General features: G+C 42.4%; 1 protein-coding gene across 3 annotated transcripts in view; it reads right to left on the reverse strand.

Annotated features, from left to right (window-relative positions):
• Positions 1–24,529, reverse strand: part of CCDC93 (coiled-coil domain containing 93) — an 87,752-nt gene that overhangs the window by 34,999 nt on the left and 28,224 nt on the right. The window contains exons 8-13 of one of the 3 annotated variants that reach the window (XM_070423118.1): positions 22,309–22,345; positions 19,756–19,848; positions 19,414–19,461; positions 18,238–18,324; positions 5,535–5,651; positions 76–138 (exon numbers count right to left, since the gene is read on the reverse strand). In XM_070423118.1, the coding sequence (XP_070279219.1) occupies positions 76–138; positions 5,535–5,651; positions 18,238–18,324; positions 19,414–19,461; positions 19,756–19,848; positions 22,309–22,345 (445 nt within the window). Of the gene's footprint in view, positions 1–75; positions 139–5,534; positions 5,652–18,237; positions 18,325–19,413; positions 19,465–19,755; positions 19,849–22,308; positions 22,346–24,529 lie in introns of all 3 variants that reach the window. The other 2 variants (XM_070423117.1, XM_070423116.1) reach the window with 2 other exon arrangements.

Consider the following 24,529-nt stretch of genomic DNA (forward strand, 5'->3'; position numbering starts at 1 on the left):
ACACGCGGCATTCATTAACAGTGTAGGTCAACATGACTCTTAAGAAGGCCCACGGAGGAAGGAAAATCTGCTCACCTCTGTCAGCGTTTTCTTCGTTTCATCGTATCTGGCTTGGAGAGTGGTATGATTTGCCTGCAGCTGTAAACGAAAGATAGAAGACATGGGCTCTCATTTGATCCTTACAACACGGATATGGGTGATATCCCCATTTCACAGATGAGAAAATGGAAGCTTAGAAAGATTTAAACTGAGCAAACATGGGAATTTTAGAAAGGCTGCCAACAACAAATAAAGAGAAAACTCATATATAATTAGAATCAAGTACAGGTCAGAAGATATGCTAGATATTCTGCATAAATCCTATCCTATCACTGAACCTTATATTCAATGGGAGAAGACATTATCCTTATCTTACAGATAAGGAAATAAAGACTCAGAAGGGTTAAGTGACTTGCGTTATAGCTGATAACTGGTAAAGCCTGGATTTACATTCAGGTCTAATTTTTCTATATGGATACAACTGATTCAGTTAACCAACTTGTCCATTCACAGAATACACACTGCATTTCAGCACTCAGGATTCTAGCACAGAATATGACTGGCTGGCAAATAACACAAAATAGAAGAAAGGATTTAGGACTTCAACACTAACAGAAAAAAAATGAATTACCTTTATGTTCAAAGTTACATAAATTGTAAACTTGCATCTCAAAAATGTAATTTCCCTTTTTCTTACTGAAAAGGTATCTGTAAACTTGTGCTATCTATAGACTTGTAGAAATCTGAAAATGTTCCATAAAAGTTCAAAGGGTTTGTACGTTTCTTTTATTTTTTTAAAATTTTTTTTCTTTATTAAGGTATTACATACGTGTCCTTATCGCCCCATTGCTCCCCTACCTCCCTACTCATGCCCAAACCCCTCTGGTGTCTGTGTCCATTGGTTAGGCTTATATGCATGCATATAAGTCCTCTGGTTGATCTCTCCCCCTTACTCCCACCCTCCCCTCTGAGGTTTGATGGTCTGATCGATGCTTCTCTGTCTCTGGATATGTTTTTGTTCATCAGTTTATGTTGTTCATTATATTCCATAAATGAGTGAGATCATGTGAATTTGTCTTTCTCTGACTAGCTTATTTCACTTAGCATAATGCTCGTTTCTACTTTTGAAAAGGGGAAGTAGCAGACTCTGTTACCTGTGTACAAATTAACAATGAGAACTTTTATTCTATATCTCAAAAATTATGACAAAATAACTTGCCCATCCTTGAACCTGTAAGCAACTTATTGAGAATAGTATCATCTTCAGAAATCATGACTCCTCAATCATACTTCTAATTACCAGTCTTCAGACTGATGAATGGGTACACTTCAACAAGCCTACCAGAAAGCCAACTCAAGCAGAGAGCAGAAGTGATGAAGGAGGGAAGCAGGTGGGCTCTGGCTTCTTCCTTTTCAAAGGGAGCCACCTGTGTAATGAGAGCTTTTATTAACCTGTTTGTGTAATTGGCAGATGAGAATATTTCCGGAGAAAGTTCTCTGTTGTTGTTTTTTTTTCTCTTGAAATCCTAGTGATTTAACTCTTGATACTCTTTGGGGCTCCAGGAAGGGATCCTGGCATTCTCCCCACCTGCTTCACCCACCATCCCGCCCCTCTCTCATCCCTGCACCCATACACCTGACATTTACCCAAAGCTCTGCTCAAATGAGGTGAGTAGGAGGAGATTTCGAACATGACACAGTCCTTGCCCTCAAGGAGCTGGACTAGTAAACTGGGGAGTAAAGTATGAGAAGAGCAGCAGCAAACAGGCCCAGGGGATGGATGTCCAAGGAAACAGTCACCTTACTCATCTGGGAGTTCAAAGACAACTCACACAGGCTGGATCTTGGCAGGGAGGTAGATGTTGCTAAGAATGGAAGACTCACCTCTCCTCCAATTAATTTAACTACCAAGAGTTTTCCTCGTCTCATCTGACCATATTTACTTAAATAGGAAATGTCTCCATAGCTAGGCTTAGTTTTCATCTTGCTCTAACCCTCCATGATTCTCCTATCTCCATTTTCTTCTTCATTAACCTTCATTTCCCCCCAAATTCAGCTGCTGGTTAATACTTTCATTTCGTTCTTAAAAATGTTTCTTTTTAAAATATGTTTTTATTGATTTTATAGAGAGAAGGGAGAGAGAGAGATAGAAACATTGATCAGAGAGAATCACTGATCAGCTGCCTCCTGGGGATCAAGCCAGCAACCCGGTCATGTGCCCTGACAGGGAATCAAACTAGCAACCTCTCAGTGCATGGGGTGATGCTCAAACAACTGAGAAACACCAGTCAGGGCCAATATTTTCTTTCTTTTTTTAAAAAAAATATTTACTTTTATTGATTTCAGAGAGGAAGGGAGAGAAAGAGAGAGATAGAAACATCAATGATGAGAGGGTATCATTGATCAGCTGCCTCCTGCATACCACCGAGGATCAAGCCCGCAACCTGAGAATGTGTCCTTGACCAGAATCGAACCCAGAACCCTATGCTCTATCCACTGAGTCAAACCGGCTAGCGCAGTATTTTCTTTCTTGATTCCTCTTTCTTTCCTCAATCTCTGGTGTCTTCTGAGTTATCTACCAGCGGCACTGCAGTTCTGTGCCACTGCAAAATATTCTCTTGGCCCTAGCTAGACTTCCTGCCCAGCCAGTGCCTACTCATCAGGTCTCCCCTCAGGCGCTATCTCGGCTCTCCAGAAGTCTCCTTTAAGCACTTACCACAGATGTAACTAAATGAGGTGTGTGAATGATGCAGTGTATGTCTCCCTTTATTACTTGAAGATCCTTGAAAGCAGGGTCATAACTTGTTCTTCATTCATCCACATAGCCTAGCTTAGTTCTTAGCACACAGAGGTACTGAGTAAGTATTTGTGAATAAATGCTACTCTCTCACTGTGGCTCTCTATTCAGTGTGAACCAAGAAGTAAGTGTGAGATGGACATACAAGGCCAGATGAGGTAGCCAGAGAGGCAGGTGAGGAAAGAATGGAAGGAACTAGGGTTGAAGCTCTAAAGACCTGGATTCTTACACAAAAGGCTTGTTGTTTGTTGCCCTGTGACTTCTGACAGATACAATCAGACACTACTAGAAAATGAAAACATTCTGTACACCAGCTAGCCTAGAGGTGAGCAACCTTTTGTAGCAGGGCAAATTTAGGGAGAGTATCAAAGTTTAGAAGCTTCAGATTTTTTTTTGATAGGACATTTCAAATTAAAATGGGTTTATTTAGCAAGTAACCTAGAAAAAATGTATATTCTTATAGCTCAAATAATTTTTTGGGAAAAAACGTTTATGAAAATTTTGATGTTGATTTTGAATCTTTATAAAACATTCACATCTAGGCTTATTTAAAAACATTCTCATCTTTGGTGTCTTACGTTTGCATAAAGCTTTGGTTCATTGAAAAGTGCATGCCTGTTTATCTTTTCATTTTGTCCTTAAAGCAATCTCTCTAGGCACATGTTTATCATCATCTGAGACCCCTAACCTCATACGTGCTATGTGACCCCGATTAAATCTCTATGTCCCTGCCTCATTTTCCTCATCCAGTTGGTCTAGCTACATAGGCAGAGGTTATTGCACATGCTGGGCATCTTTAGTAACACCAGCCACTGCAATAATGATCACTGTCCTTTACTGACTACATGTTAGGCAGTATTCAAAAAAATACAGGCTCTTGGTAAACAGGTTCAGAGAGGCTGCCCTTTCACCTGGACTACGAATGTGCCAGGACTGTCACTGGAAGGGCTCACAGCATTCCTTCTCTCCAAGTTTAGACAGGAGTTGAAAGAAAACATCTACTCATGCTAAGACAATGTCGCTCATGGGGTCTGCAATATCCCCCAAACCGTCCTTCCTCAGAGGATAAAGACATTCGGATGGATAAAGCCTCATCCTTGATTCATGCTCATTTGATTCTGTGCTGAGTCCTTTTTGAACCAATCACTTTCAGGTTCTTTTCACTGGCAAGGGTCAGGGGTAAAGATAATACTTTCTGTGCTGTGAATTAAAATGCTTAAACAAATTATCAAATGAAAACTAAATCACAGTCCAACTTGGAATCCTTGTTTGCTTATGATACAGAGCACTTGGTAAATCCAGCCTACTGTTTTTTCAGCTGTGGTAGAACAAATTCAATCAAAGAAATGAATGGGTAGGAGCATTTGATATACAATGTGGGATTTGAAAAGATGAATAATATATAAGTTCATAATGCAAACTGGCACCCATTTTTGGAAAATCAATTGTTATAGGAACTACTGGTGAACTGTTCTTTAGAAAGCCATATTCATTCCCATCTTCTGCTACATGTATTTTCCTAATTAAATATTATTGCCAATGCAACTGAAACATGTAACATTTTGTCTTCTAATGACTGTTCCTGAGTCAAACTCCCCAGCTTCCTCTTATGCCTACTTTTCAAGAATATGTGAAGGTCTTTCTAAAACAGTTTCATCTATCATCAAGTATTATAGAACACCATCTCCTAAAGCTCTCTTAAAAATGATCTGGTTTCCTCTATTTTCCCTATCACCACTAGTCAAAGCCACAAAAACTCATGTCTGGACCACTGGATCAGCCTCCCAATGGTTCTCCCTAAACCCCTTCTCACCCACATCCAATGAACTCATGCTCCTACAGCAAACAGAATGGTCTTTGAAACATGCAAATCGGATTCTGGTACTCTCCTACTTAAAACCTCCAGTGGCTTCCACTGTCCTTAACTTTACCTCAGAGATCTTGTCTGATCATGTTCTGCCAACCAGCTGCCTCACTCATGATTCTCCAGCCACAAAAGAGATACTGGCCAAGACCCATCCTCTTTCAGGTCTTAGTTCATGTTACTGCATAAGCCCTCACCCAAGCCCCACACCTCCCACGCAGACTTCCTGCCCAGCCAGTGCCTACTCATCAGGTCTCCCCTCAGGCGCTATCTCGGCTCTCCAGAAGCCTCCTTCAAGCACTTACCACAGATGTAACTAAATGAGGTGTGTGAATGATGTAGTGTATGTCTCCCATTATTACTTGAAGATCCTTGAAAGCAGGGTCATAACTTGTTCTTCATTCATCCACATAGCCTAGTTTAGTTCTTAGCACACAGAGGTACTGAGTAAGTATTTGTGAATAAATGCTACTCTTGCCCTGTGATCTTCTAGAATAGAGGTTGGCAAACTTCTTCTGTAAGGGGCCAGATAATCAATATTTTAGGCTTTGTAGGCCACATGGTCTCTGCTGCACCTAGTCAACTCTGCCCCTGGAGCTTGAAAGTAGCCACAGAAAACATGCAAACGTATGGGTGCACAAGTATTCCAATAAAACTTTTCTTACAAAAAGAAGTGGAGGATGGATAGGCATAAGGGCCACAGTATGCTGACCACTGTCCTGGAACCTCTTTCAACCATTCTACCACAACAATCTTAACTCCTTCCCCAATTTTTACCTTCACGAAGAATAGTTTCATTTTACATAAAAAAAATTATAAAAAGAAAACACCAACCTCTTCCAGATGTTTGGTCTTCTGAAGAATCTGCTTGTTCAAGGAAATGACTTTCCGACGATGAAGTTGGGAGGTTCCTATTTTTTCTGGACTTTCTTCAGCTGATAGCTCAGACTGCTGTGGAAAACAGGGAGGGCAAATCCAGAAGATTTAATTAGTCCACCTGAGTTCATGTAAGACAGCTCCATCCCTGCGCAGTCTGGGCAGAGCACCACTGGTTCCCGTGCAAACCCTAGGTCCAGAGAAGTAGACTGGCACAATGATCCATCCCTATCAGTGGGATCTGCATCGATGGCAGAGGGAATGGCATGTGCAGAACACAGGAATATGTAACAGTGGTTTGTTGATATCATATAGGCAATGGGGCATCATCCAAGGGTCTTAAATAGAGGAATAACATCATTACATTAACATCTTTAGAATACATTTCTGAAATTGTCAAGAATGATGAACTGATTCACTTTCATAAAGTATTATAAGCATACTAGAGGCCCAGTGCACGCAATTTGTGCACTGGTAGGGTCCCTAGCGACTGCCGGCTGCCAGCTGGGTACTCCCTTCTCCCCCCAGCCGCCCCCGCCCCTGGTCAAACTACCGGATGACCTCCCGGTCGAGGGGACAATTTGCATACTATGCTTTTATCATAGAGGATGGTTAAAAAGTATAACCAGTCAGAAACACTTTAATGAAAAGCAACATTCTCCCAACTTATTTCTCCCCCACCCATGGGCACTTTTAACCATTTCTTATTTCTCTTTTTCTGGTGTTCATAGAGCATAGATTTGAGAGGGATAAAAGTTGCTGATAGAGGTCAGTAGGGAATTCCAGAAATTATATAGGTGAGGAAGGGATGAAGAAGAAAGGTTGGACAGACACAGAGACTGTCATAAGGGAGAGATTTCTGGATCAGGTGAGGAAAATGTAGCAACATTACTGGGAAATCACACAAACAAGGAAGCAGCCTGGTGTAGATACTGAACACAAATACATGCCTCAAGACCCCACTGAGAAGCCCCGCAAAAGAAACAAAAGAGCTAGAGGAAGACATAAACAGATGGAAGAACATACCATGTTCTTGGATTGGTAGAATCAACATCATTAAAATGTCCATACTACCCAAAGCAATCTATACATTCAACGCACTTCCCATTAAAATACCAATGGCCTTCTTCAAAGATCTAGAACGAACTCTCCAAAAATTCATCTGGAATAAAAAAAGACCCCGAATAGCTGCAGCGATCCTGAGAAAGAACAAAGTAGGTGGGATCTCAATGCCAGATATCAAACTGTATTACAAAGCCACTGTTCTCAAAACTGCCTGGTACTGGCACAAGAACAGACATATAGACCAGTGGAATAGAATAGAGAGTCCAGAAATTAGCCCGAACCAATATGCTCAATTAATTTTTGACAAAGGAGGCATGAACATACAATGGAGCCAAGATAGTCTCTTCAATAAATGGTGTTGGGAAAATTGGATAGATATATGCAAGAAAATGAAACTAGACCACCAACTTACACCATACACAAGAATAAACTCAAAATGGATAAAGGACTTAAATGTACGACAGGAAACCATAAAAAGTCTAGAAGAATACAAAGGCAACAAAATCTCAGACTTATGCCAAAACAATTTCTTCACTGATACAGCTCCTAGGGCAGTTGAAACTAAAGAGAAACTGAACAAATGGGACTACATCAAAATAAAAAGCTTCTGCACAGCAAAAGAAACCATCAACAAAACAACAAGAAAACCCACCTCTTGGGAAAACATATTTGCCAACGTCATATCTGATAAGGGCTTAATCTCCAAAATTTATAGGGAACTCATACAACTTAACAAAAAGAAGATAAACAATCCAATCAAAAAATGGGCAAAGGATCTAAATAGACACCTTTCAAAAGAGGACATTCAGAAAGCCAAGAGGCATATGAAAACATGCTCAAAGTCACTAATCATCCGAGAGATGCAAATCAAAACAACAATGAGGTACCATCTCACACCTGTCAGAATGGCCATCATCAACAAATCAACAAACGACAAGTGCTGGAGAGGATGTGGAGAAAAAGGAACACTTGTGCACTGCTGGTGGGAATGCAGACTGGTGCAGCCACTATGGAAGGCAGTATGGAGGTTCCTCAAAAAATTGGAAATGGAACTCCCATTTGACCCTGTGATCCCACTACTAGGAATATATCCCAAGAAACCAGAAACACCAATCAGAAAGGATATATGTAACCAGATGTTCATAGCAGCACAATTCACCATAGCTAAGATCTGGAAACAGCCTAAGTGCCCATCAGTAGATGAATGGATTAGAAAACTGTGGTACATCTACACGATGGAATACTATGCTGCTGTTAAAAAGAAGGAACTCCTACCATTTGCAACATCATGGATGGAACTGGAGAGCATAATGCTAAGTGAAACAAGCCAGTCAATGAAGGAAAAATACCACATGATCTCACTCATTCATGGATAATAAAGACCATTACAAACTTTTGAACAATAATAGATACAGAGGCAGAGCTGCCTCAAACTGATTGTCAAACTGCAGTGGGAAGGCCAGAGAGAGTTGGGGGGCAGGAGGGAGGGGAGTAAGAGATCAACCGAAGGACTTGTATGCATGCATATAAGCATAACTAATGGACATAAGACACTGGGGGGTAAGGGAAGGTAGGGGTTTGTCAAGGGCGGGGGGGGGGGGGGGGGAAAGGACACTTATGTAATACCCTTTGTAATACTTTAAGCGAAAAAAAAAAAAAAAAAAAAAAAAAAAAAAAAAAAAAAAGAAACAAAAGAGCTGACCTTGTTGCAATAGGTATACTTAGAATACTTATTGGATGACCATAGATAACTTTATTAAACAGTTAAATGCCCATTTAAACCACATTTCCTTTTTTATGGAAGCATCTCAATTCCAAGTGAATCACTGACTTTAAACCTAAGCACAACAACACAATTTGGATATTTGATTTTAACAGTAATCATGACCTTGAAAGTCTGGAAGACTTACCCATGGGGAAAAGAGATGGGAAAGTGAGAAGGAGGAGAAATTAGATGGCACAGCCATCATTTATTTTGGCTAAGGACTTCCCTGAATAATTGAGCAGCATTAACAGATGATGAGTTTATTTTGTTTTGTTTTTTTTGCTCCTTAACAACTCTGGAGGTAGGAAACAATCAGCAGGACATGGTTGCACAAAATAGTAAGAAACATCATTTTCTATTTTGTGGGCAGGCCATAAACGAAGCATTTGGTTTTGTAATATATCTAGACTTGAAACCTGGGATTTTGGAAAATGTCAAGTAACATATTCCAACTTATCTGGATTTATTGGAATTGGAGTTATCTTTTAAAGATGCAATTGGGCACAACAAGATATCCACAATCTGGTGTCTGGGGAAGAAGAACTGTTTCTGAAAATCATTTGAGTACAAAAAAGGGGGGGAAGAGGAAAGACCAACCTTTCTCAATTTTCAAATCATTTGTTATAAACAGAATTATAATTAACTAATTATATCTGCTCTACTTTGACTGCATCACCCTAAACGGTGTGCTATATATTTAGTAGCTTTTCTCTTGTAGATAATTTCAGATTTGGGTTTTAACACCAAATTAGATTCCTTGATCTTGATTTCTAAAGTGTCACTGGAATATCCTCAAGGCATTTTACCTTACTAGCAGAATTACATAAGCCTTCTTCTCATGATTTATTGACATTTGAAATAGAATTAATTCCCCATTCACAGGAACTATCCCACATGGCATGTCTCTATGTTTGCTTTTCGGATCCTCTTGAGTACCCTGATCTCCTCCAGCTGCCTGTCTGGCTTTGGAGCAGACCAAGCTGTGGGCAGACAGGCTCCGGGGGATCAGTGTCTCCCTCCCCTCCCAGACTCCTTTCTGCAGGGGTGAGCACACATTCATTCAGCACTATTCTGCACTTGGGCATGGGCTGGATATGTCTTCAACTCTTAGCAAGTTTACCCACCTATTAACTGAATTTATGGCCTAGGTTCCAAGAGAATGAAAACTGCATTTTCCACCAGGTTCCACACCCTCTTATCAGTATACCTGGTACACACACAGCTTTGTTTTAACCTGTTAACTGCCATGTGTCCGAAACAGAAATCATCCCCATTTCTTCCATATGTGCTGGAATATTTATGAATTTAAGTTACCATAATTTTCTTTACAAATGGCTGGCTATGTTCCTTCCTTCCCTCCCTCCCTCCCTTTCCTCTTTGTCTCTGTCTCTCATGATTTTACAGTGAAATTTTTCAGAAGTTACATGACATGTGATATCATTGCTTTGATGTTAATGTGTAATGTATTTATTATTGTCATTTCTGAATGAATTAATACATAAGCTATTGGGATCTCAGTAATTTTTAAGATTTCTAAAGGGTCCTGAAACAAAATTTTGAGAACCACTACTTTAATCTAAGGGTCCTGACTCACTCAGGAGTTATGTATTGATCCCAATCATTGGAGTGGGCCCACCATCATTTACACAACATCCAGAGGAGAAAGTTCTTTCTAATTCCATTTTTTTACTAGGCAGGTGATTCAGAGAACCATACAGAGGGAAAATACTTGCAGTGCACAGGAAGACTCAAAGTCTCTGTACAAATGTACTATTATATCTCTGTAACGATAATATATGTTCTCAGCAAACATAGGCTTTCAAAATCCGTTCTCTTATTGCTAGGTAGCAATTCTCATTGCTCTGTGGAGTCCCTTAAATTTGCATCTGCAAAGCTTTAATGTACACTAATATCGGGAAAGTAAGTGCCATTTCCATATCTGACATTTCTCGAGCCCAATTAAAACGAATGATGTGCAATGAACAGGTCCATAGTACATATAAATTTGTGAGTTCCTTCATTTGCTTTTGAGTCTAGAGATGGTGTTATGCAGCCCCAGCTTGTTTGGCTCAGTGGATAGAGCATAGGCCCGAGGGCCTAACAGTTCCCGGTTTGATTCCGGTCAAGGGCATGTACTATGGTTGTAGCCTCCTCCTGAGCCTGGATCCTGGTCAGAGGGCGTGCAAGAGGTAACCAATCGATGCTTCTCTCTCACATTGATGTTTCTCTCTGTCTTTCCCTCTCTCTTCCACTCTTCTCTAAAAATCAATGGAAAAATATCCTTGGGTGAGGATAAAAAATAACAATAAAAAAAATTAGAGATGGTGCTTTGCAAACTGCTTTGTTTAATGGGAAATTATTTTTGCACAGAAAAATTATTTAATCCAGAGCTAAACTGCAAACAGTTCTTACTGGTAACCTAGTCACTGAAAAGCTGATGGCTCAATTTTTCAAACATACCTTTAATTAAGCAATCGAAGTTTTTCATTTCTTTCAATAACCTCTATGCAACCAAAAGCATCAGACTGATGAAGGCAGAAGCATGTTTTAAAACAGTATGTCTCATCTGACATTCTGTTCACTGAGAGTCACTCTGGGAAAAACACTGAAGATGACCAAGTTGGATCTTGAAAGATGATATAAAATTGTCCAGGTGGAGAATAGGAAAGGGGCTTTTCAGTAATTCCTTGACAGAAAAAAATGTTAAGTCCTGGGGCATCTTAACTGACTTCTACATGAAAAGTACAACATCTCTCAAAAAATACCAGCCATGCACAAATATTCCATTTGTGTTTACACTGGAGCAAGGGCTATAGAACCAATCTAATTTTGTTCAACAATTTCAGATTAAGAACGTGCTTTCAAAACTACAACACAGATTAGATGACTTCTAGTGCAGATTCAATGTTTTCTAATAACTGACATATATTCACAACTTTCATTCTAGTGGAATCAGATATAAATGTCATTCAATAATATTAACCCAGTTCCAAATAGTAAATTCCTCAGAGAAACAAAAAATGATTACTTTAGCTAAAACTATATACTTTCATAATGAAAGAGACCTAAAAGGTTATCTATATAACAACCTTCTTGTTAATACAGGAATCTCTCCTATGTCACCCCCTCCCTCTCAAAAATATGGTTAGTAAGCTGTCAATAATAAAGATCCCTATCGCAGGAGGGTGCCCAAAGTTCTCTACTGAACAGATGAACTTCAGTTTCTGACACCTTGATGAACCCTACTATTAAAAACAAGTTAATATAAAAATATTTATTTTTAATCTTTTAAAAAATATATAAGCTAGCAAGAATGTATGAAATCCTGGATGGCCAAAAAACTAGTGAAAGTGGAAATACAGGAAGGTATGTATACACACTGAAACTGGTTTTTTTCTTGAGCGTATCTGCCAAAACCAGGTGATCTCAACATTTGATTTTTACAATTCAACACCTGCTATGCATAAACCTTGACACAGGTGTAAGAGGAAAAATATCTGCATTGAGATTTTGTATCAACAGATTAGCCTACATTTGGATCTGCAATCTAAATTTACACAATACTGTGATGGTCCAAAAACCCACAAGTCAATACTGTAAGTACAAACTTGGGCTGGGTGTCCCTAGGTGTCTGTCAAAAACAAAAGCAAATCTGCTATGGAAGAATAAATCTTCAACTCAAAGCCTCAAAGAATTTCTACAGATAAATTTCCAAGGAATATGAATTCACAGTCAAAAATCAAAAGCACAAACAAAGTCAAAGTATTATGAGCAAGAGCTAGCAGAAAGACAGTAAAATCAGACTTGTAAAGACTCAAACAAGTACCCACCCATTCCTCCCTGAAGCAATGGAGATTAAATGTAATCACTCTTTCACAGTTCAATTTATCTCATCTAGAAGCATCCACAGCTCCTTCCTTTCTCCTTGTTATAACAAGACTAGAGGCCCCGGGATCAGGCCTAAGCTGGCAGTCAGACATCTCTTTCACAGTCCGGGACCCCTCGCTCCTTACCGCGGGAGAGGCTCCCACCACCAGCGTTGTGCTTGCCAGCCATGAGCCTGGCTTCTGGCTGAGTGGAGCTCCTCCTGTGGGAGCACACTGACCTCCAGGGGGCAGCTCCTATGTTGACCGTCTGCCCCCTGGTGGTCAGTGTGCATCATAGTGACTGGTCGCTCTGCCATAACTGTCGCTTAGGCTTTTATTATATGGACTAGAGGCCCAGCGCATGAAATTCGTGCGCAGGGGTGGGTGGGTGGGGAGAATCCCTTAGCCCGGCCTGTACCCTCTCACAATCTGGGACCCTTCAGGGGATGTCCAACTGCCAGTTTAGGCCCAATCCCACAGGGATCAGACATCCCTCTTGCAATCTAGGACCGCTGGCTCCTAACCGCTTGCTTGCCTGCCTGCCTGATCACCCCTAACCACTCTGCCTGCCTGATTGCCCCTAACCACTCGCCTGCCTGTCTGATCACCTCTAACCACTCTGCCTGCCTGCCTCATCGCCCCTAATCACTCTGCCTGCCTGCCTGATTGCCCCTAACCGCTTGCTTACCTGCCTGATCACCCCTAACCACTCGCCTGCCTGTCTGATCACCCCTAACCACTCTACCTGCCTACCTGATCACCCCTAACCACTCTGCCTGCCTGCCTGATCACCCCTAACCACTCTGTCTGCCTGCCTGATCGCCCCTAACCACTTGCCTGCCTGCCTGATCACCCCTAACCACTCTACCTGCCTACCTGATCGCCCCTAACCACTCTGCCTGCTTGCCTGATCACCCCCAACTGCCTCTGCCTCGGCCCCCACTGCCACGACTTCATCCGGAATGACGTCTGGAAGGTTGTTCGGCTGTCCAGTCTAATTAGCATATTACACTTTTATTGAAGATGTCAGTATCCTTTGCCATCTTGGCTGTTATAGTCTGTACATACCCTAGCTCATAAGTAACCTTTCCAAGTACTCCAGATGGAATCAGAACTGCAGACAGGATGGGATCATCCATCCACTTTCCCTGATCTACACTCTGCTTCCATTAATAAAACTGGATACATAAACATTCTTTTTAATATTCTTGACTCCCCCTAATGCAATCCCATACATTTCAAAGCCACATTCATATAACATTGCTGAACCTAAGGCACAGCTCTGGGTCCCCAGGTAAGAATAGAGCATCCCTACCAGAATGCACTTAACGTTTAGGAAGTGTGAACAAATCCAAAACCTCCCATTTTATCTCCAGGAGCTGCTGTCAAGTTAGATGGTATCCTCACCAAATCCTGAATTGATATGACTAGTTTTTCTGAAACTAAATAAAATAGTTCACATTTACCTTCTTTAAACAATGAATTTATTGGTTTGGATTCATAATTTCAATCTAAGATTTTTTTTCATAACAATTCTTTTTCCCTTTCTTTTTAAAAATAATATATTTTTATTGATTTCAGAGAGGGGGAGAGAGAAACATCAGTGATGAGAGAGAATCATTGATTGGCTGCCTCTTGCACACCCCCTACTTGGGATCGAGCCCGCAACCCAGGCATGTGCCCTTGACCTGGGGCCCTTCAGGCCACAGGCCGATGCTCTATCCACTGAGCCAAACCAGCTAGGGCCTAAGATATTTTTGAATACTGATTCTATTCTCCAGTGTACTAGCCACCTTTTCTTTTCCAGCTTTAAATGATGATCAAATCTGAAAAATCCTATGTCCTTATCCAAATTGGTAAGACCCTGAAAGGTATAGGCTGTGCTATAAAGCTTGAGACAATTCCATCAGGTTGACAATTCATTAGAAATACCATTCTCCTTGCTGTTAATTACTGTGTATCTCATTGGTCACTCAGAATTTAGGTAATTTTAAGCAGTTTGGAAATGCAAACACATTTAGCATGATTTTCTCCAGATTTACTGGGTTCCTTAATCTCTAAATTCTGATTATAGTTTTAAATATCTCTCCCTACCTTCTGTGGTTTAGTTCAACTAACTTTTACTCAGACACTATTATGTGTGGGACACAGTGGTAGGCAGTGTGGATGTGAAAAGAGACACAGACCTTACCCCTAGACCTTCACGGTCTAGTCAGGAAAAACTGATTCATCCCATATAATAAAAGGCTAATATGCAAATCGACCGAATGGTGGAACAACTGGTCGCTATGACGCGCACTGACCACCAGGGGCAGACACTCAACATAGGAACTGCCCCCTGGTGGTCAGTGTGCTCCCACAGGGGGAGCGCCCCTCAGCCAGAAGCCTCTGCAGCAGCACTAAGAAGCAGCGAGCAGGCGGGTGGTAAGGAGAGAGGGGTCCTGGACTGCGAGAGGGATGTCTGCCTGCCGGTTTAGCACCACTCATCCCGATCAGCCAGCCGAGCAGCTGTGAACCTGCCCTCTGAGCGGCTGCTCCCACTGTGAGAGTGCACTGACCACCAGGGGGCAGCTCCTGCATTGAGCATCTGCGTGTCATAGCGACTGGTCAACTGTTTGTTCTGGCCATTCTGCCGTTCGGCAGTTAGGCTTTTATATATATAGATTATCTACAATGGCATCAGAAACAACTTAAAAGTCTAACAATCAGGAAATGTTTGATGAATTATGCTGTATCAACACATGGATTATCTAGTCTACACTAATAAAAGAGAAACATGCAAATTAACCATCTCTCCGCCACTCTGCTACACCCACCAGCCAATCAGGAGTGAGTATGCAAATTAACCCAAATAAGATGGCAGCGGCCATGGAGCTGGAGCGAGCAGGAGGCTTGGGTTGCCCCTGGCGATGGAGGAAGCCAAGCTTCCCGCCTGCCCTGGCCTGCCCTGGGCTCTGCTCAATGCTACAAAGTTTCAATTATAGGAGATAAATAAATCCCAGATACCTGCTTACAGCCCGACCTGGCCTCCACTCAAGGAGGGGCTGAAAAAAAAGAAAAAAAGGAGAGGCTGGGAGTTTGGGTCGCCAGGGGAGTGACCAACCTGAAAATGGCCATCAGCCCCTCACCCAGGCTGGCCACACCCCCATGGGGTGAGAATCGCCGCTGGGGGGCTTGGCCAGCCTGAAAACGGCCCTCAGCCCCTCACCCAGGCTGGCAAGGCACCCCAGTGGGGCCCCACCTTGATCCGGGACACCCTTCAGGGCAAACCAGCTGGACCCCACCTGTGCACCAGGCCTCTATCTATACTAATAAAAGGGTAATATGCTAATTAGACTGGGAGACCTTCCAGACGTTCTTCTGGACAAAGCCACGGTGGCGGGGCCGAGGTAGAGGCAGTTAGAGGCCAAGAGGGGAGGGTAGTTGTGGGTGATCAGGCTGATGGGGGGCGGGGCTGTTGGGGGTAAGCAGACCAGCAGGGGGGCCAGTTGGGGGCGAGCAGGCCATCAGTGGGGGTCAGTTGGAGGTGATCAGGACAGCAGGGGGGAGCCAATTTGGAGTGAGCAGGTCAGCAGGGGGGCAGTTGGGGACAAGCAGGCCAGTGGGGAGGGAAGCTGGGGGTGAGCAGGCCAGCAGGGGGGGCAGCTGGGGGCGAGCACACTGGCACGGGGGGCAGTTGGGGGTGATCAGGCTGGTAGGGGGGCATTTGGGGGTGAGCAGGCCGGCGGCGGGGGGCAGTTGGGGGCGAGCAGGCTGGCGGGGGGGGGCAGTTGGGGGCAAGCACACTGGCACGGGGGACAGTTGGGGGTTATCAGGCTGGTGGGGGGGCATTTGGGGGCGAGCAGGCCGGCAGGCAGAGTGGTTAGGGGCAATCAGGCAGGCAGCAGGCAGGTGAGTGGTTAGGAGCCAGCAGTCCCAGATTGTGAGAGGGATGTCCAACTGCCGGTTTAGGCTCGATCCCTGTAAACTGGCAGTAGGACATCCTTTGAGGGGTCCCAGATTGGAGAGGGTGCAGGCCGGGGTGAGGGACACCCCCCCCCCCTCCATGCACGAATTTCATGCACCGGTCCACCAGTATTAAAATAATTGTGAAGACTAGAGAAAATGTTTAGGATTTGATGTGACCAAAAAATACAGACTATAAAAATGCAAATAAAGGTTACCATTAGCTGAATAGTTTGAATATGCAAGGTACTATTTTAGGCATTTTGGTCACATTTCATATAATCTTCACAACATTCTTTAAGGAAAGTAATAATACTCCCCTTTTGCAGATGAAGATACTAGGGCAGCCGTGGGCAAACTACGGCCCGCGGGCCGGATCCGGCCCGTTTGAAATGAATAAAACTAAAAAAAAAAAAAAGACCGTACCCTTTTATGTAATGATGTTTACTTTGAATTTATATTAGTTCACACAAACACTCCATCCATGCTTTTGTTCTGGCCCTCCGGTCCAGTTTAAGAACCCATTGTGGCCCTCGAGTCAAAAAGTTTGCCCACCCCTGTACTAGGGCAAGGAGAGGTTAAATAAATCACATAACTGGGAGTGAGACAGATATAAACCAAGGCATGACTCTATATGCTGTGTTTTTAGCTACAGTGTTCTATCTCTTTTAGACTTACATGATAACGGCAACTAGCTACAACTATGGTATCAGGGACAAACACTTGAAGTTAATATGCAAATGTGAAATAAATGTGATATGGAATTAGGATTAACAGCAATTTAATTTTAAAAATCATCATCTTTAATGCTATATGATCTATTCGATGCAAACAACACAGATAATCAAGCAATGAACTCTTGATCTCCAATTCTCTCTGAGAAGTTAATTATATGTTTTTGGAAAGAGACCGGTCCAAAACTACTTCTAATTTCACTCTTTTCTGGCATTTTGAGTAAGAGAGAGAGTAAGCAGGTTTCAACTATCTGGGGGTGGGGTTCTTTTGCCCCCCAGCCAATACTTCTTAACATTGGTTTTCTAATCCAACTTTCATAGAATCCAGTGTCCTCTATTTCAATTTACAACATAGGGAAGGTGACAGTGGTCAGAATGGCATCTATGGTTTGCCCAAAAAAGGACTTAGGTTCTTCTAAAAGTACACAAGTACATCTTTAAGTCTTTTGAGTTTATTTGGTGGGAGATGACCATCTGCTGTGTTTACAGATTATATCTTCCAGATTACAGGTAGCATCCCTTCTCAATTGCATCACCTGTGTAATCACTTCGGAAGAATATTGCGCAGGGGTTGGAGCAGAGCTAATTTTTTGTCAAGCCTTCTAAGACAGGAAAGCAAAGCTGGAAGCTGTTACAGACATGAACATTTTAGGGGGGCAGAATGAGTATGGTGGGGAAGGAAGGATGTGAAACAATGCCCTGTAAATTTGATTTTACTGATACTACATCTCAGCCAGACCAGATTCAGTATGTGCAAAATGATTAATCACTGTCTCCCTGAGATATTCAAGGTCCTGCTGCCTATTCTCAGCATGAAAAAAATCTAACACTGAAATATGGCTTTCAGGCTTTTCTGTTCATTCTATACCCTTTTAATAAAGTGGAACAAAAAATTTTGCCTTGGGTTTGGCTGAGTTATGGGGTTTATCTCCTCTGTGGCAAAGCTTCATTCCTCAGCCCAATCACCAAACTGAGCCCAAGTCATACGAAGCCTGGTAGAGAAGGAAAAATGCTTGTGATGTACCTCAGGCATCGATTTATCAGAAACAATAATTGCTCCGAGAGACAGGTTTTCTCTTTATATTTATAGAAAAATAGGCACTGCAAAGAAAATTAATTTAGCTAATGGGCAAATGCTGATGGCTTTGTGTGACATACATGTTTCTGACAAACGTAACTAATGAATTACAACCTGCCTCCATCACTGCTGAGGGAGAGTGTAGAGAAAAAGGACAAATTCTTGGGGCATTACCTGAGGCAAAGACTCCGGCTGAGCCCCCACATACCTTCTCTGCGTACTCGGACACAATCTGCTTGATCTCAGCCGAGCAGAGTCCCACGATCTGGCCCACAGAGCTTGCGGTGAGACGGCTCTGCAATCACAGGGAGGGTGTGTTCTCAAGACCATACCTTATCTTTCACAGAATTGAAAAACCTAACGCTCTGAGTATTACAGAAAAATAGGTAATATTCCCAGGGGAGAAAATAATTGGGCTTTTGTTTATGGATTCATCAACAAGGGAGAAAACAAGCTGTGGGACAAACGTGAACCCACCTCTCCACTTCGTGAGTCACTTGGCTACCTGAGCCAGATTCTCTTAGGACCCTGGGTACCTCTGGGAAGTCATTCGTCACCCTTTATACCCAATCCCAAGGTCTCTCTTCCTAAAGGTCACTGCACAGAACCTGCAGGGAATTAGAGACTTAGGACCCAGGAAAAGAAGTACAAGTGGGAGAAAAAGAGGACTCTCAGAACTCCTAAAATATTCTATCACAGGCCTTTCCTGCTTCCAAATAAATGATCCTTTCAAAGCTCTTGGTTAAACCTTCTGGAGAGGCCTTCTGAGAAGACCAACTCTAAATCTGGTATTCCATTTTCTACCTAGATGTTACAGGAAGGAAACAGAAGACAATGCTTCCTTTGGCATGGATTAACTCGTGGTTATGGAGAGGCAGGCTGAACCATGGCTCTTCCGCCGAGGCCCATATGGTACTGTCCCAGCAGGGACTCCCTGCTTCACAAGGGTCCCCCAAGTCTTCCTCCTAGAGGTCCCATGGACAGGAATACTATAAAACAACGGTTCTCAACCTGTGGGTCGCAACCCCTTTGGCGGTCGAACGACCCTTTCACAGCTGTTGCCTAAGACCATCCTGCATATCAGATATTTACATTACGATTCATAACATAAGCAACATTACAGTTATGAAGTAGCAATGAAAATAATTTTATGGTTGGGTCACTACATGAGGAACTGTATTTAAAGGGCCAGAAGGTTGAGAACCACTGCTATAAAAGCTTCTCAAAAGAAAGATTCCTAGGAAACAGGAAACACTTGAGTGCTGAAAACACAAGGCTCTGAAGAAGGTAGTCCCTCAGGAAAGAGGCCCCAGAGAGCCAAGCAGGTTGGTTACAAGTCCCCATCTCCACACCATATCCTCCCCAAGGATCATTCCCATCTCACCTCCTCATTTGCCATGGCAGTCATCTTGGTCATCAGTGACTGAATACGCTGCTAGGAGAGGAATGGAGAGAAGTAGTAGTGAGCAGATTTGTCCATGTAAGACTTACACAATTATGTCTAAACAGGTCTTTGTGGTGGAATCTAAGAGTTGTTTTATTGATCTCCTTTTATGGTTTTCCTCATGAGAGGTGATAAAAGGAAACTGGAAAGGGTATGAAAGGCCACCTAACAGCAGCTGACTATGAGAAACACCTGGCCATTCTGGAAAGCTGGGAAGGAAAGTGAAGTTTCTCCCCAAATGATTTAAACAGAAACCTAAGGGGACCTACATGGGCCACATACCTCTTCAGCAGCTCGAAGCTCATCTTCCTCATGGGCATCAGCTTTTTCTGTAGCCGAGAGCCCTGTGGGAAGTGCCGTTTTCTTTTCCTCAGCCTGGAAAGGAAGATGCAAAAGCAGCTGAGCATCGGAGGTGGAGACTCAGTAGAGGAAAGAAAACATTGCAAAGAGGCATGAGTCTGTGAAAGAAAACACACAGATCTGGAGAGCTGACACAGTCCCTGAGAAGAATGGAAAATCCAGACCCCTGGGCTTCCATTCCAACTGCAGAGCAAGCAGGTCTAGCTTCAGGCCCTGGCCAATGCCTGTTCCCATTACTGAACTGCTTGCTGATTAATCCCTATCAGGCTGTATACATTTGCCTGACTTATCCTTACATTTTGATGGAGTCTTTCCTCTACTTTAATGCCTTCAAGAGCATATCGCTGCCTAAAGGAGTGTTTTTTTTTTTCCAAACTGCCAGTTGAGACCTATCAGTGGGACATGAAAATAATTTAGGTACAACAAACATCTAAACAGATTAAATAAAATTTACAGAAAAGAAGAGATCAGAGTGTTTTGCAGGTAATCGAAGGTTAAGTACTGCTTTGTGCAACTGAAACTCAACAAAGTTTGAAAACCACTGGCCTAAAGGATAAAATTCTAACCTGCTTCACCTGGTGATCATGCTCCATATTCTGTATCAGGTCTCAGGCTTTAAATGGACCACACCACACTCAAAATACCTGGATTAACTACTGTTCCTCAAACATGGGCTGCAAGTCTTGAGTTCTTGGTTTTAATTCCATGTCTGTCATCCACCATCAGGGTGACCTCAGGCTTACCTTCTCTGGATACCAGGGTCTTCTAGGGTTGAAAGGGAGGACTGGTCTCAAATACCTTTCTCAGATCATCCCAATGCTAGGATGCTTTTCTATAACAAGTCTACAATTGACTGTGGGGAACACCTTGAGCTCCCAACTGCTGGGTATATATCTACAGGGGACAAGACTTCCAGTTCAAATGTGCCATCTGACATTAAGATTGAAAAGACAAGCCAGATGGGAATGCTCATTTATGGGCATTTTATGATTTTTCCAATCATAATCAAATGATATTACTTCAGAATGTAGTCATATGCATAAACATTCTTTTCAGACTTAAATTACATATCAAATTAAATGTATGCATCAAATTCTTATATACCAGATGCCACATGACATACTTAAATCCAGAAAATACCTTGTTTTGGAGGAAATAAATGTTTAGTTGAGTGAAAACCACAAATGTGGAAAAAATAAATAACAAGAAAACCAAAAAAGATAAAATCAGTGCATGACTGATTACTAATGAAATAATAATAACAATTAGATGTTTACTCTGTATTGGATCATTCTATATCCTTTACATTTTAATCTTTAAAACAGTGCTGCCCCCATTTTATAGATGCTATGAATTAAGGCACAACAATTAAGCATATTGTCCAAAGTCACATTGGAGAAGGGATGAAGTTAGCAGCAAATCCGGCTTTAGAACATGTGTTCCTAGTCATTGTCAGGGCTCTTCATGACTGAGATAGCAATTACCACAGTAATAAGAGGGAGGGTACGGTCAGGAAGGGCCTCCCAAAAGAAAAACTGAGAGATGCGAAAGCTAGACAGAGAATAATAATAGGTGTTTCATTGAAGAAAATCTGGGGATCAGATGAAGAATGAGAAAAAGGTTATTAATAGACCTCAAGCAGCAGGACTCTACTTTTTAAGAGGCCACTGACTTCTTGAGTTAGCACTTTATTCTTTTAATGGCAGCGGTTAAAAGCACAGGCTTTGATGTCATACACACCTGGATTCAGATTCTTATTATGGTACTTAAGGAGCTGTGTGATCTTGGACAAGTCACTGAGCCTTTCTGGGCCTCAGCTTTCTGATCCAAAAAACAGGAATAAGTATTTTACTCATAGAGTTGTTCAGAGGAATAAGTGAAAAAATACATATGTAACTCTGAACAAAGGGCCTGGAGCACAGTAAAGGTCTGGCACTGTAAGATTTATATGCATGCCATGCTGCTGGCATTAAGGATTGTTAATAAATACATAAATGATGAAAAATCTTTGCGACTGCTCTGTGAAGTTAGAAAAACCCATCTTGACTTACCTGATTTTCCTACCTAGTTACCTTCATACAGGCAGGCCTGTAATTTACGGTTATGTTCTATCTCACTGCCAGCATCCTGCTTCCACCTGTCTAGGGTCACTCTCACCGGATGAGGAATGCTCAGGTCACTGGTAGTAGACTTCACGTTCACACTTTTAGAGTTATTAGAGCCCACAGGATTGACTCAGGGGCCATGACTTTCAATTACCCTCCATTTCTAGCCCCAGATGAGGCCATTGCTTCAGGTCCCTGGCCTGGGAGGCACATCCTTGCAGCCCTGGGGTTGCCCAAGGAACAGAGCCTGGTTGGCAGCAGCCCTGCCTTCTCACCCATGCTGGGCAGTCTGTCAGTATCAGACAGAGGCAAAAGGGAGGGTCACTTCCATCTCTCAAATTTTCTCTCCCATTATCTATGCTTTTCTTACCTTCTCTGTTTTGCTCTGGCGGCTAAATCCATATCTCCTGCAGGCCACAAAAAAGGGGAGTTCAATTACTATTCAAAAATCACATTAAGTCTGTCAAATGCAGTTTAGTTGAATTTTTATATAAAAAGCTAATTTAGGCTATTTGGTGTCAGGAGAAAATATTTTAAGTGCCCAAACCACAATATATTCCACTGTTTTGAATAAAGAGCCAGCCACCCTATTGGCCATATAAATGCTTAAATGGGAACTCAGTACAGAGTGCGACATTCCCTTTAAGTGCATTCTCTTTACTCTTTGAAGAAGAAACTGTATTTCAGATTTACAATTTAAGCTAAATGTTTTGAAAATATCTGTATAAACAAATGTGGATGTATTGCTCAAGCTAAACACGCGCTCTAAAGGCGACTTGCACAATCTCCAGTCCAGCCCATTTTTTTCTCTCAAGCATACAGAAGCATTTTGCCAGTAATATTGTGTTCACATCACTTAACTTTAAATTCAAAGACATTCACAAATGCACTTTAATTTAAATTAGTTTATTTTCTGGCTCTAATTAATATCTATGTTTTCTTTATAGCAAGTATAACAATGCAAAACCGTTCAACATAAAATAAAAAAGCATGATGAAAAATACCCAACCTCACTTACCTGTAAATAGTTTTTAAGGACATAAAAATGACAAGCAACCGTTAAAAAAAAAACACAACACAAATTAAGGGCTCCTACTCTGCTCTCGCTCATGCCTTATTTAATAGATCACTGTGCTGGCCTCTTACCTGCTCTCTGGCCTCCAGCCTCACTCTACTCCCACTCCTCCCCATTCTTATCCAACTGCCCACTGTCCCTCAGGACAAATTGGACCTCCTGGGCACTCTCATTAGGGCTTCCGTTCTATGGCCCTGCCTAACAACCATTTCGCCTCATCTCCTGCAGATCACCTTATGTGCTCTTGTACATCCATTGCCTGAACAGAGAACTTTACACACACTGTGCTGTCCTCTTCTCTCCCACTTTCCTATTCACTCCCCACACCTCAGCTCTAAAGCCACTTCTTCTCTGCCTTGGATCTGCACATGTTCCCCCACTTCCTGGATATTTGCATGTCTGCATACTTCTCCTGGAGGGCATTGATGCTACTTTTACTAGTACATTTGGTATTTCCAATGAATGTTGAATAAATAAACTAAAAAAAGTGCAAGAAATCACTGAAAGCCAAAGTATCACCTGACCATGCAATAAGATTGTCATACTATTGGAGAAACCATAAAGTCACTGCTAGGCACAACATTCCCATCCATTAGGCATACATCTATAGACCCAAAGTGCAGCGAGGTTAAAGGTGGATTAGCTACCATATTCTATAAAGGACTTCATGGCAGATTCTGTGAATTGGCTTAGTCAATATCTATTGCATCTTTCTACAGTGGGGAGGCTGGAAAACAAAAAACTCTATGTTCCGTACTCCCTATACCTAGCATGCAGAATGCTGGTTAGGCTCTACCAATCAGGTACGTTTGCTGGAGTTTTGACTGTGTAACAGTTACATGAGGTGAGAGGAAGGTCATAAAAGATTCACTGTGTGGTGTGGATCACAGAAGCAACTTGGTTTGGGGGCCAGCAGCTGTCACAGTGGCTTCCTGATTTTGGCAGAAGTGGTGTGATATTTTTTTTCAGCAGCTGCAGCACCAGCTTCCCAATTCCTCAGGCCTCGAGACAGCTTCCAATTCATAAAGTACACACCATCATCCTTAGAGGCCCAGTTCCAATGTGATGCTTGGGAAATGATCCTGGCTCAGCCAAGATTCTGTGTTTTAAGCCCATGGATCCAAGTAATCAATCTCAATATATAGGGTAGGGTTCCTAGGCCTGGCCGGTGATCAAAGCCAATCTGTGGGGCAATGGCGGGGGAGGGAGGAGGGATGGGGTCCTGCTGGCACCCGCCTTGGCTTGTGGCCTGGCACCACCTGCTCACCGGCCCTGACCTGGGGCAGTTCCTGCATTGAGCGTCTTCCCCCTGGTGGTCAGTGTGTGCCACAGCAGCCAGTCGTTCGGCTGTTTGGTCGATTTGCATATTAGGGTTTTATTATATAGGATAATAGCCCATTATGGATAAACCACATTTTGTTTACCCATTCATCAGCTGATGGATATCTGTGTTGTTTTGTTTTGACAACTGTAAATAGTGCTATTATGAATATTCATGTACAGCTTCATTCACTTT

Source organism: Myotis yumanensis, unplaced genomic scaffold (assembly GCF_028538775.1).
Source record: "Myotis yumanensis isolate MYYU_CA2020_CCGP unplaced genomic scaffold, mMyoYum1.0.hap1 SCAF_8, whole genome shotgun sequence".
In the NCBI taxonomy this organism is placed as follows: domain Eukaryota; kingdom Metazoa; phylum Chordata; class Mammalia; order Chiroptera; family Vespertilionidae; genus Myotis; species Myotis yumanensis.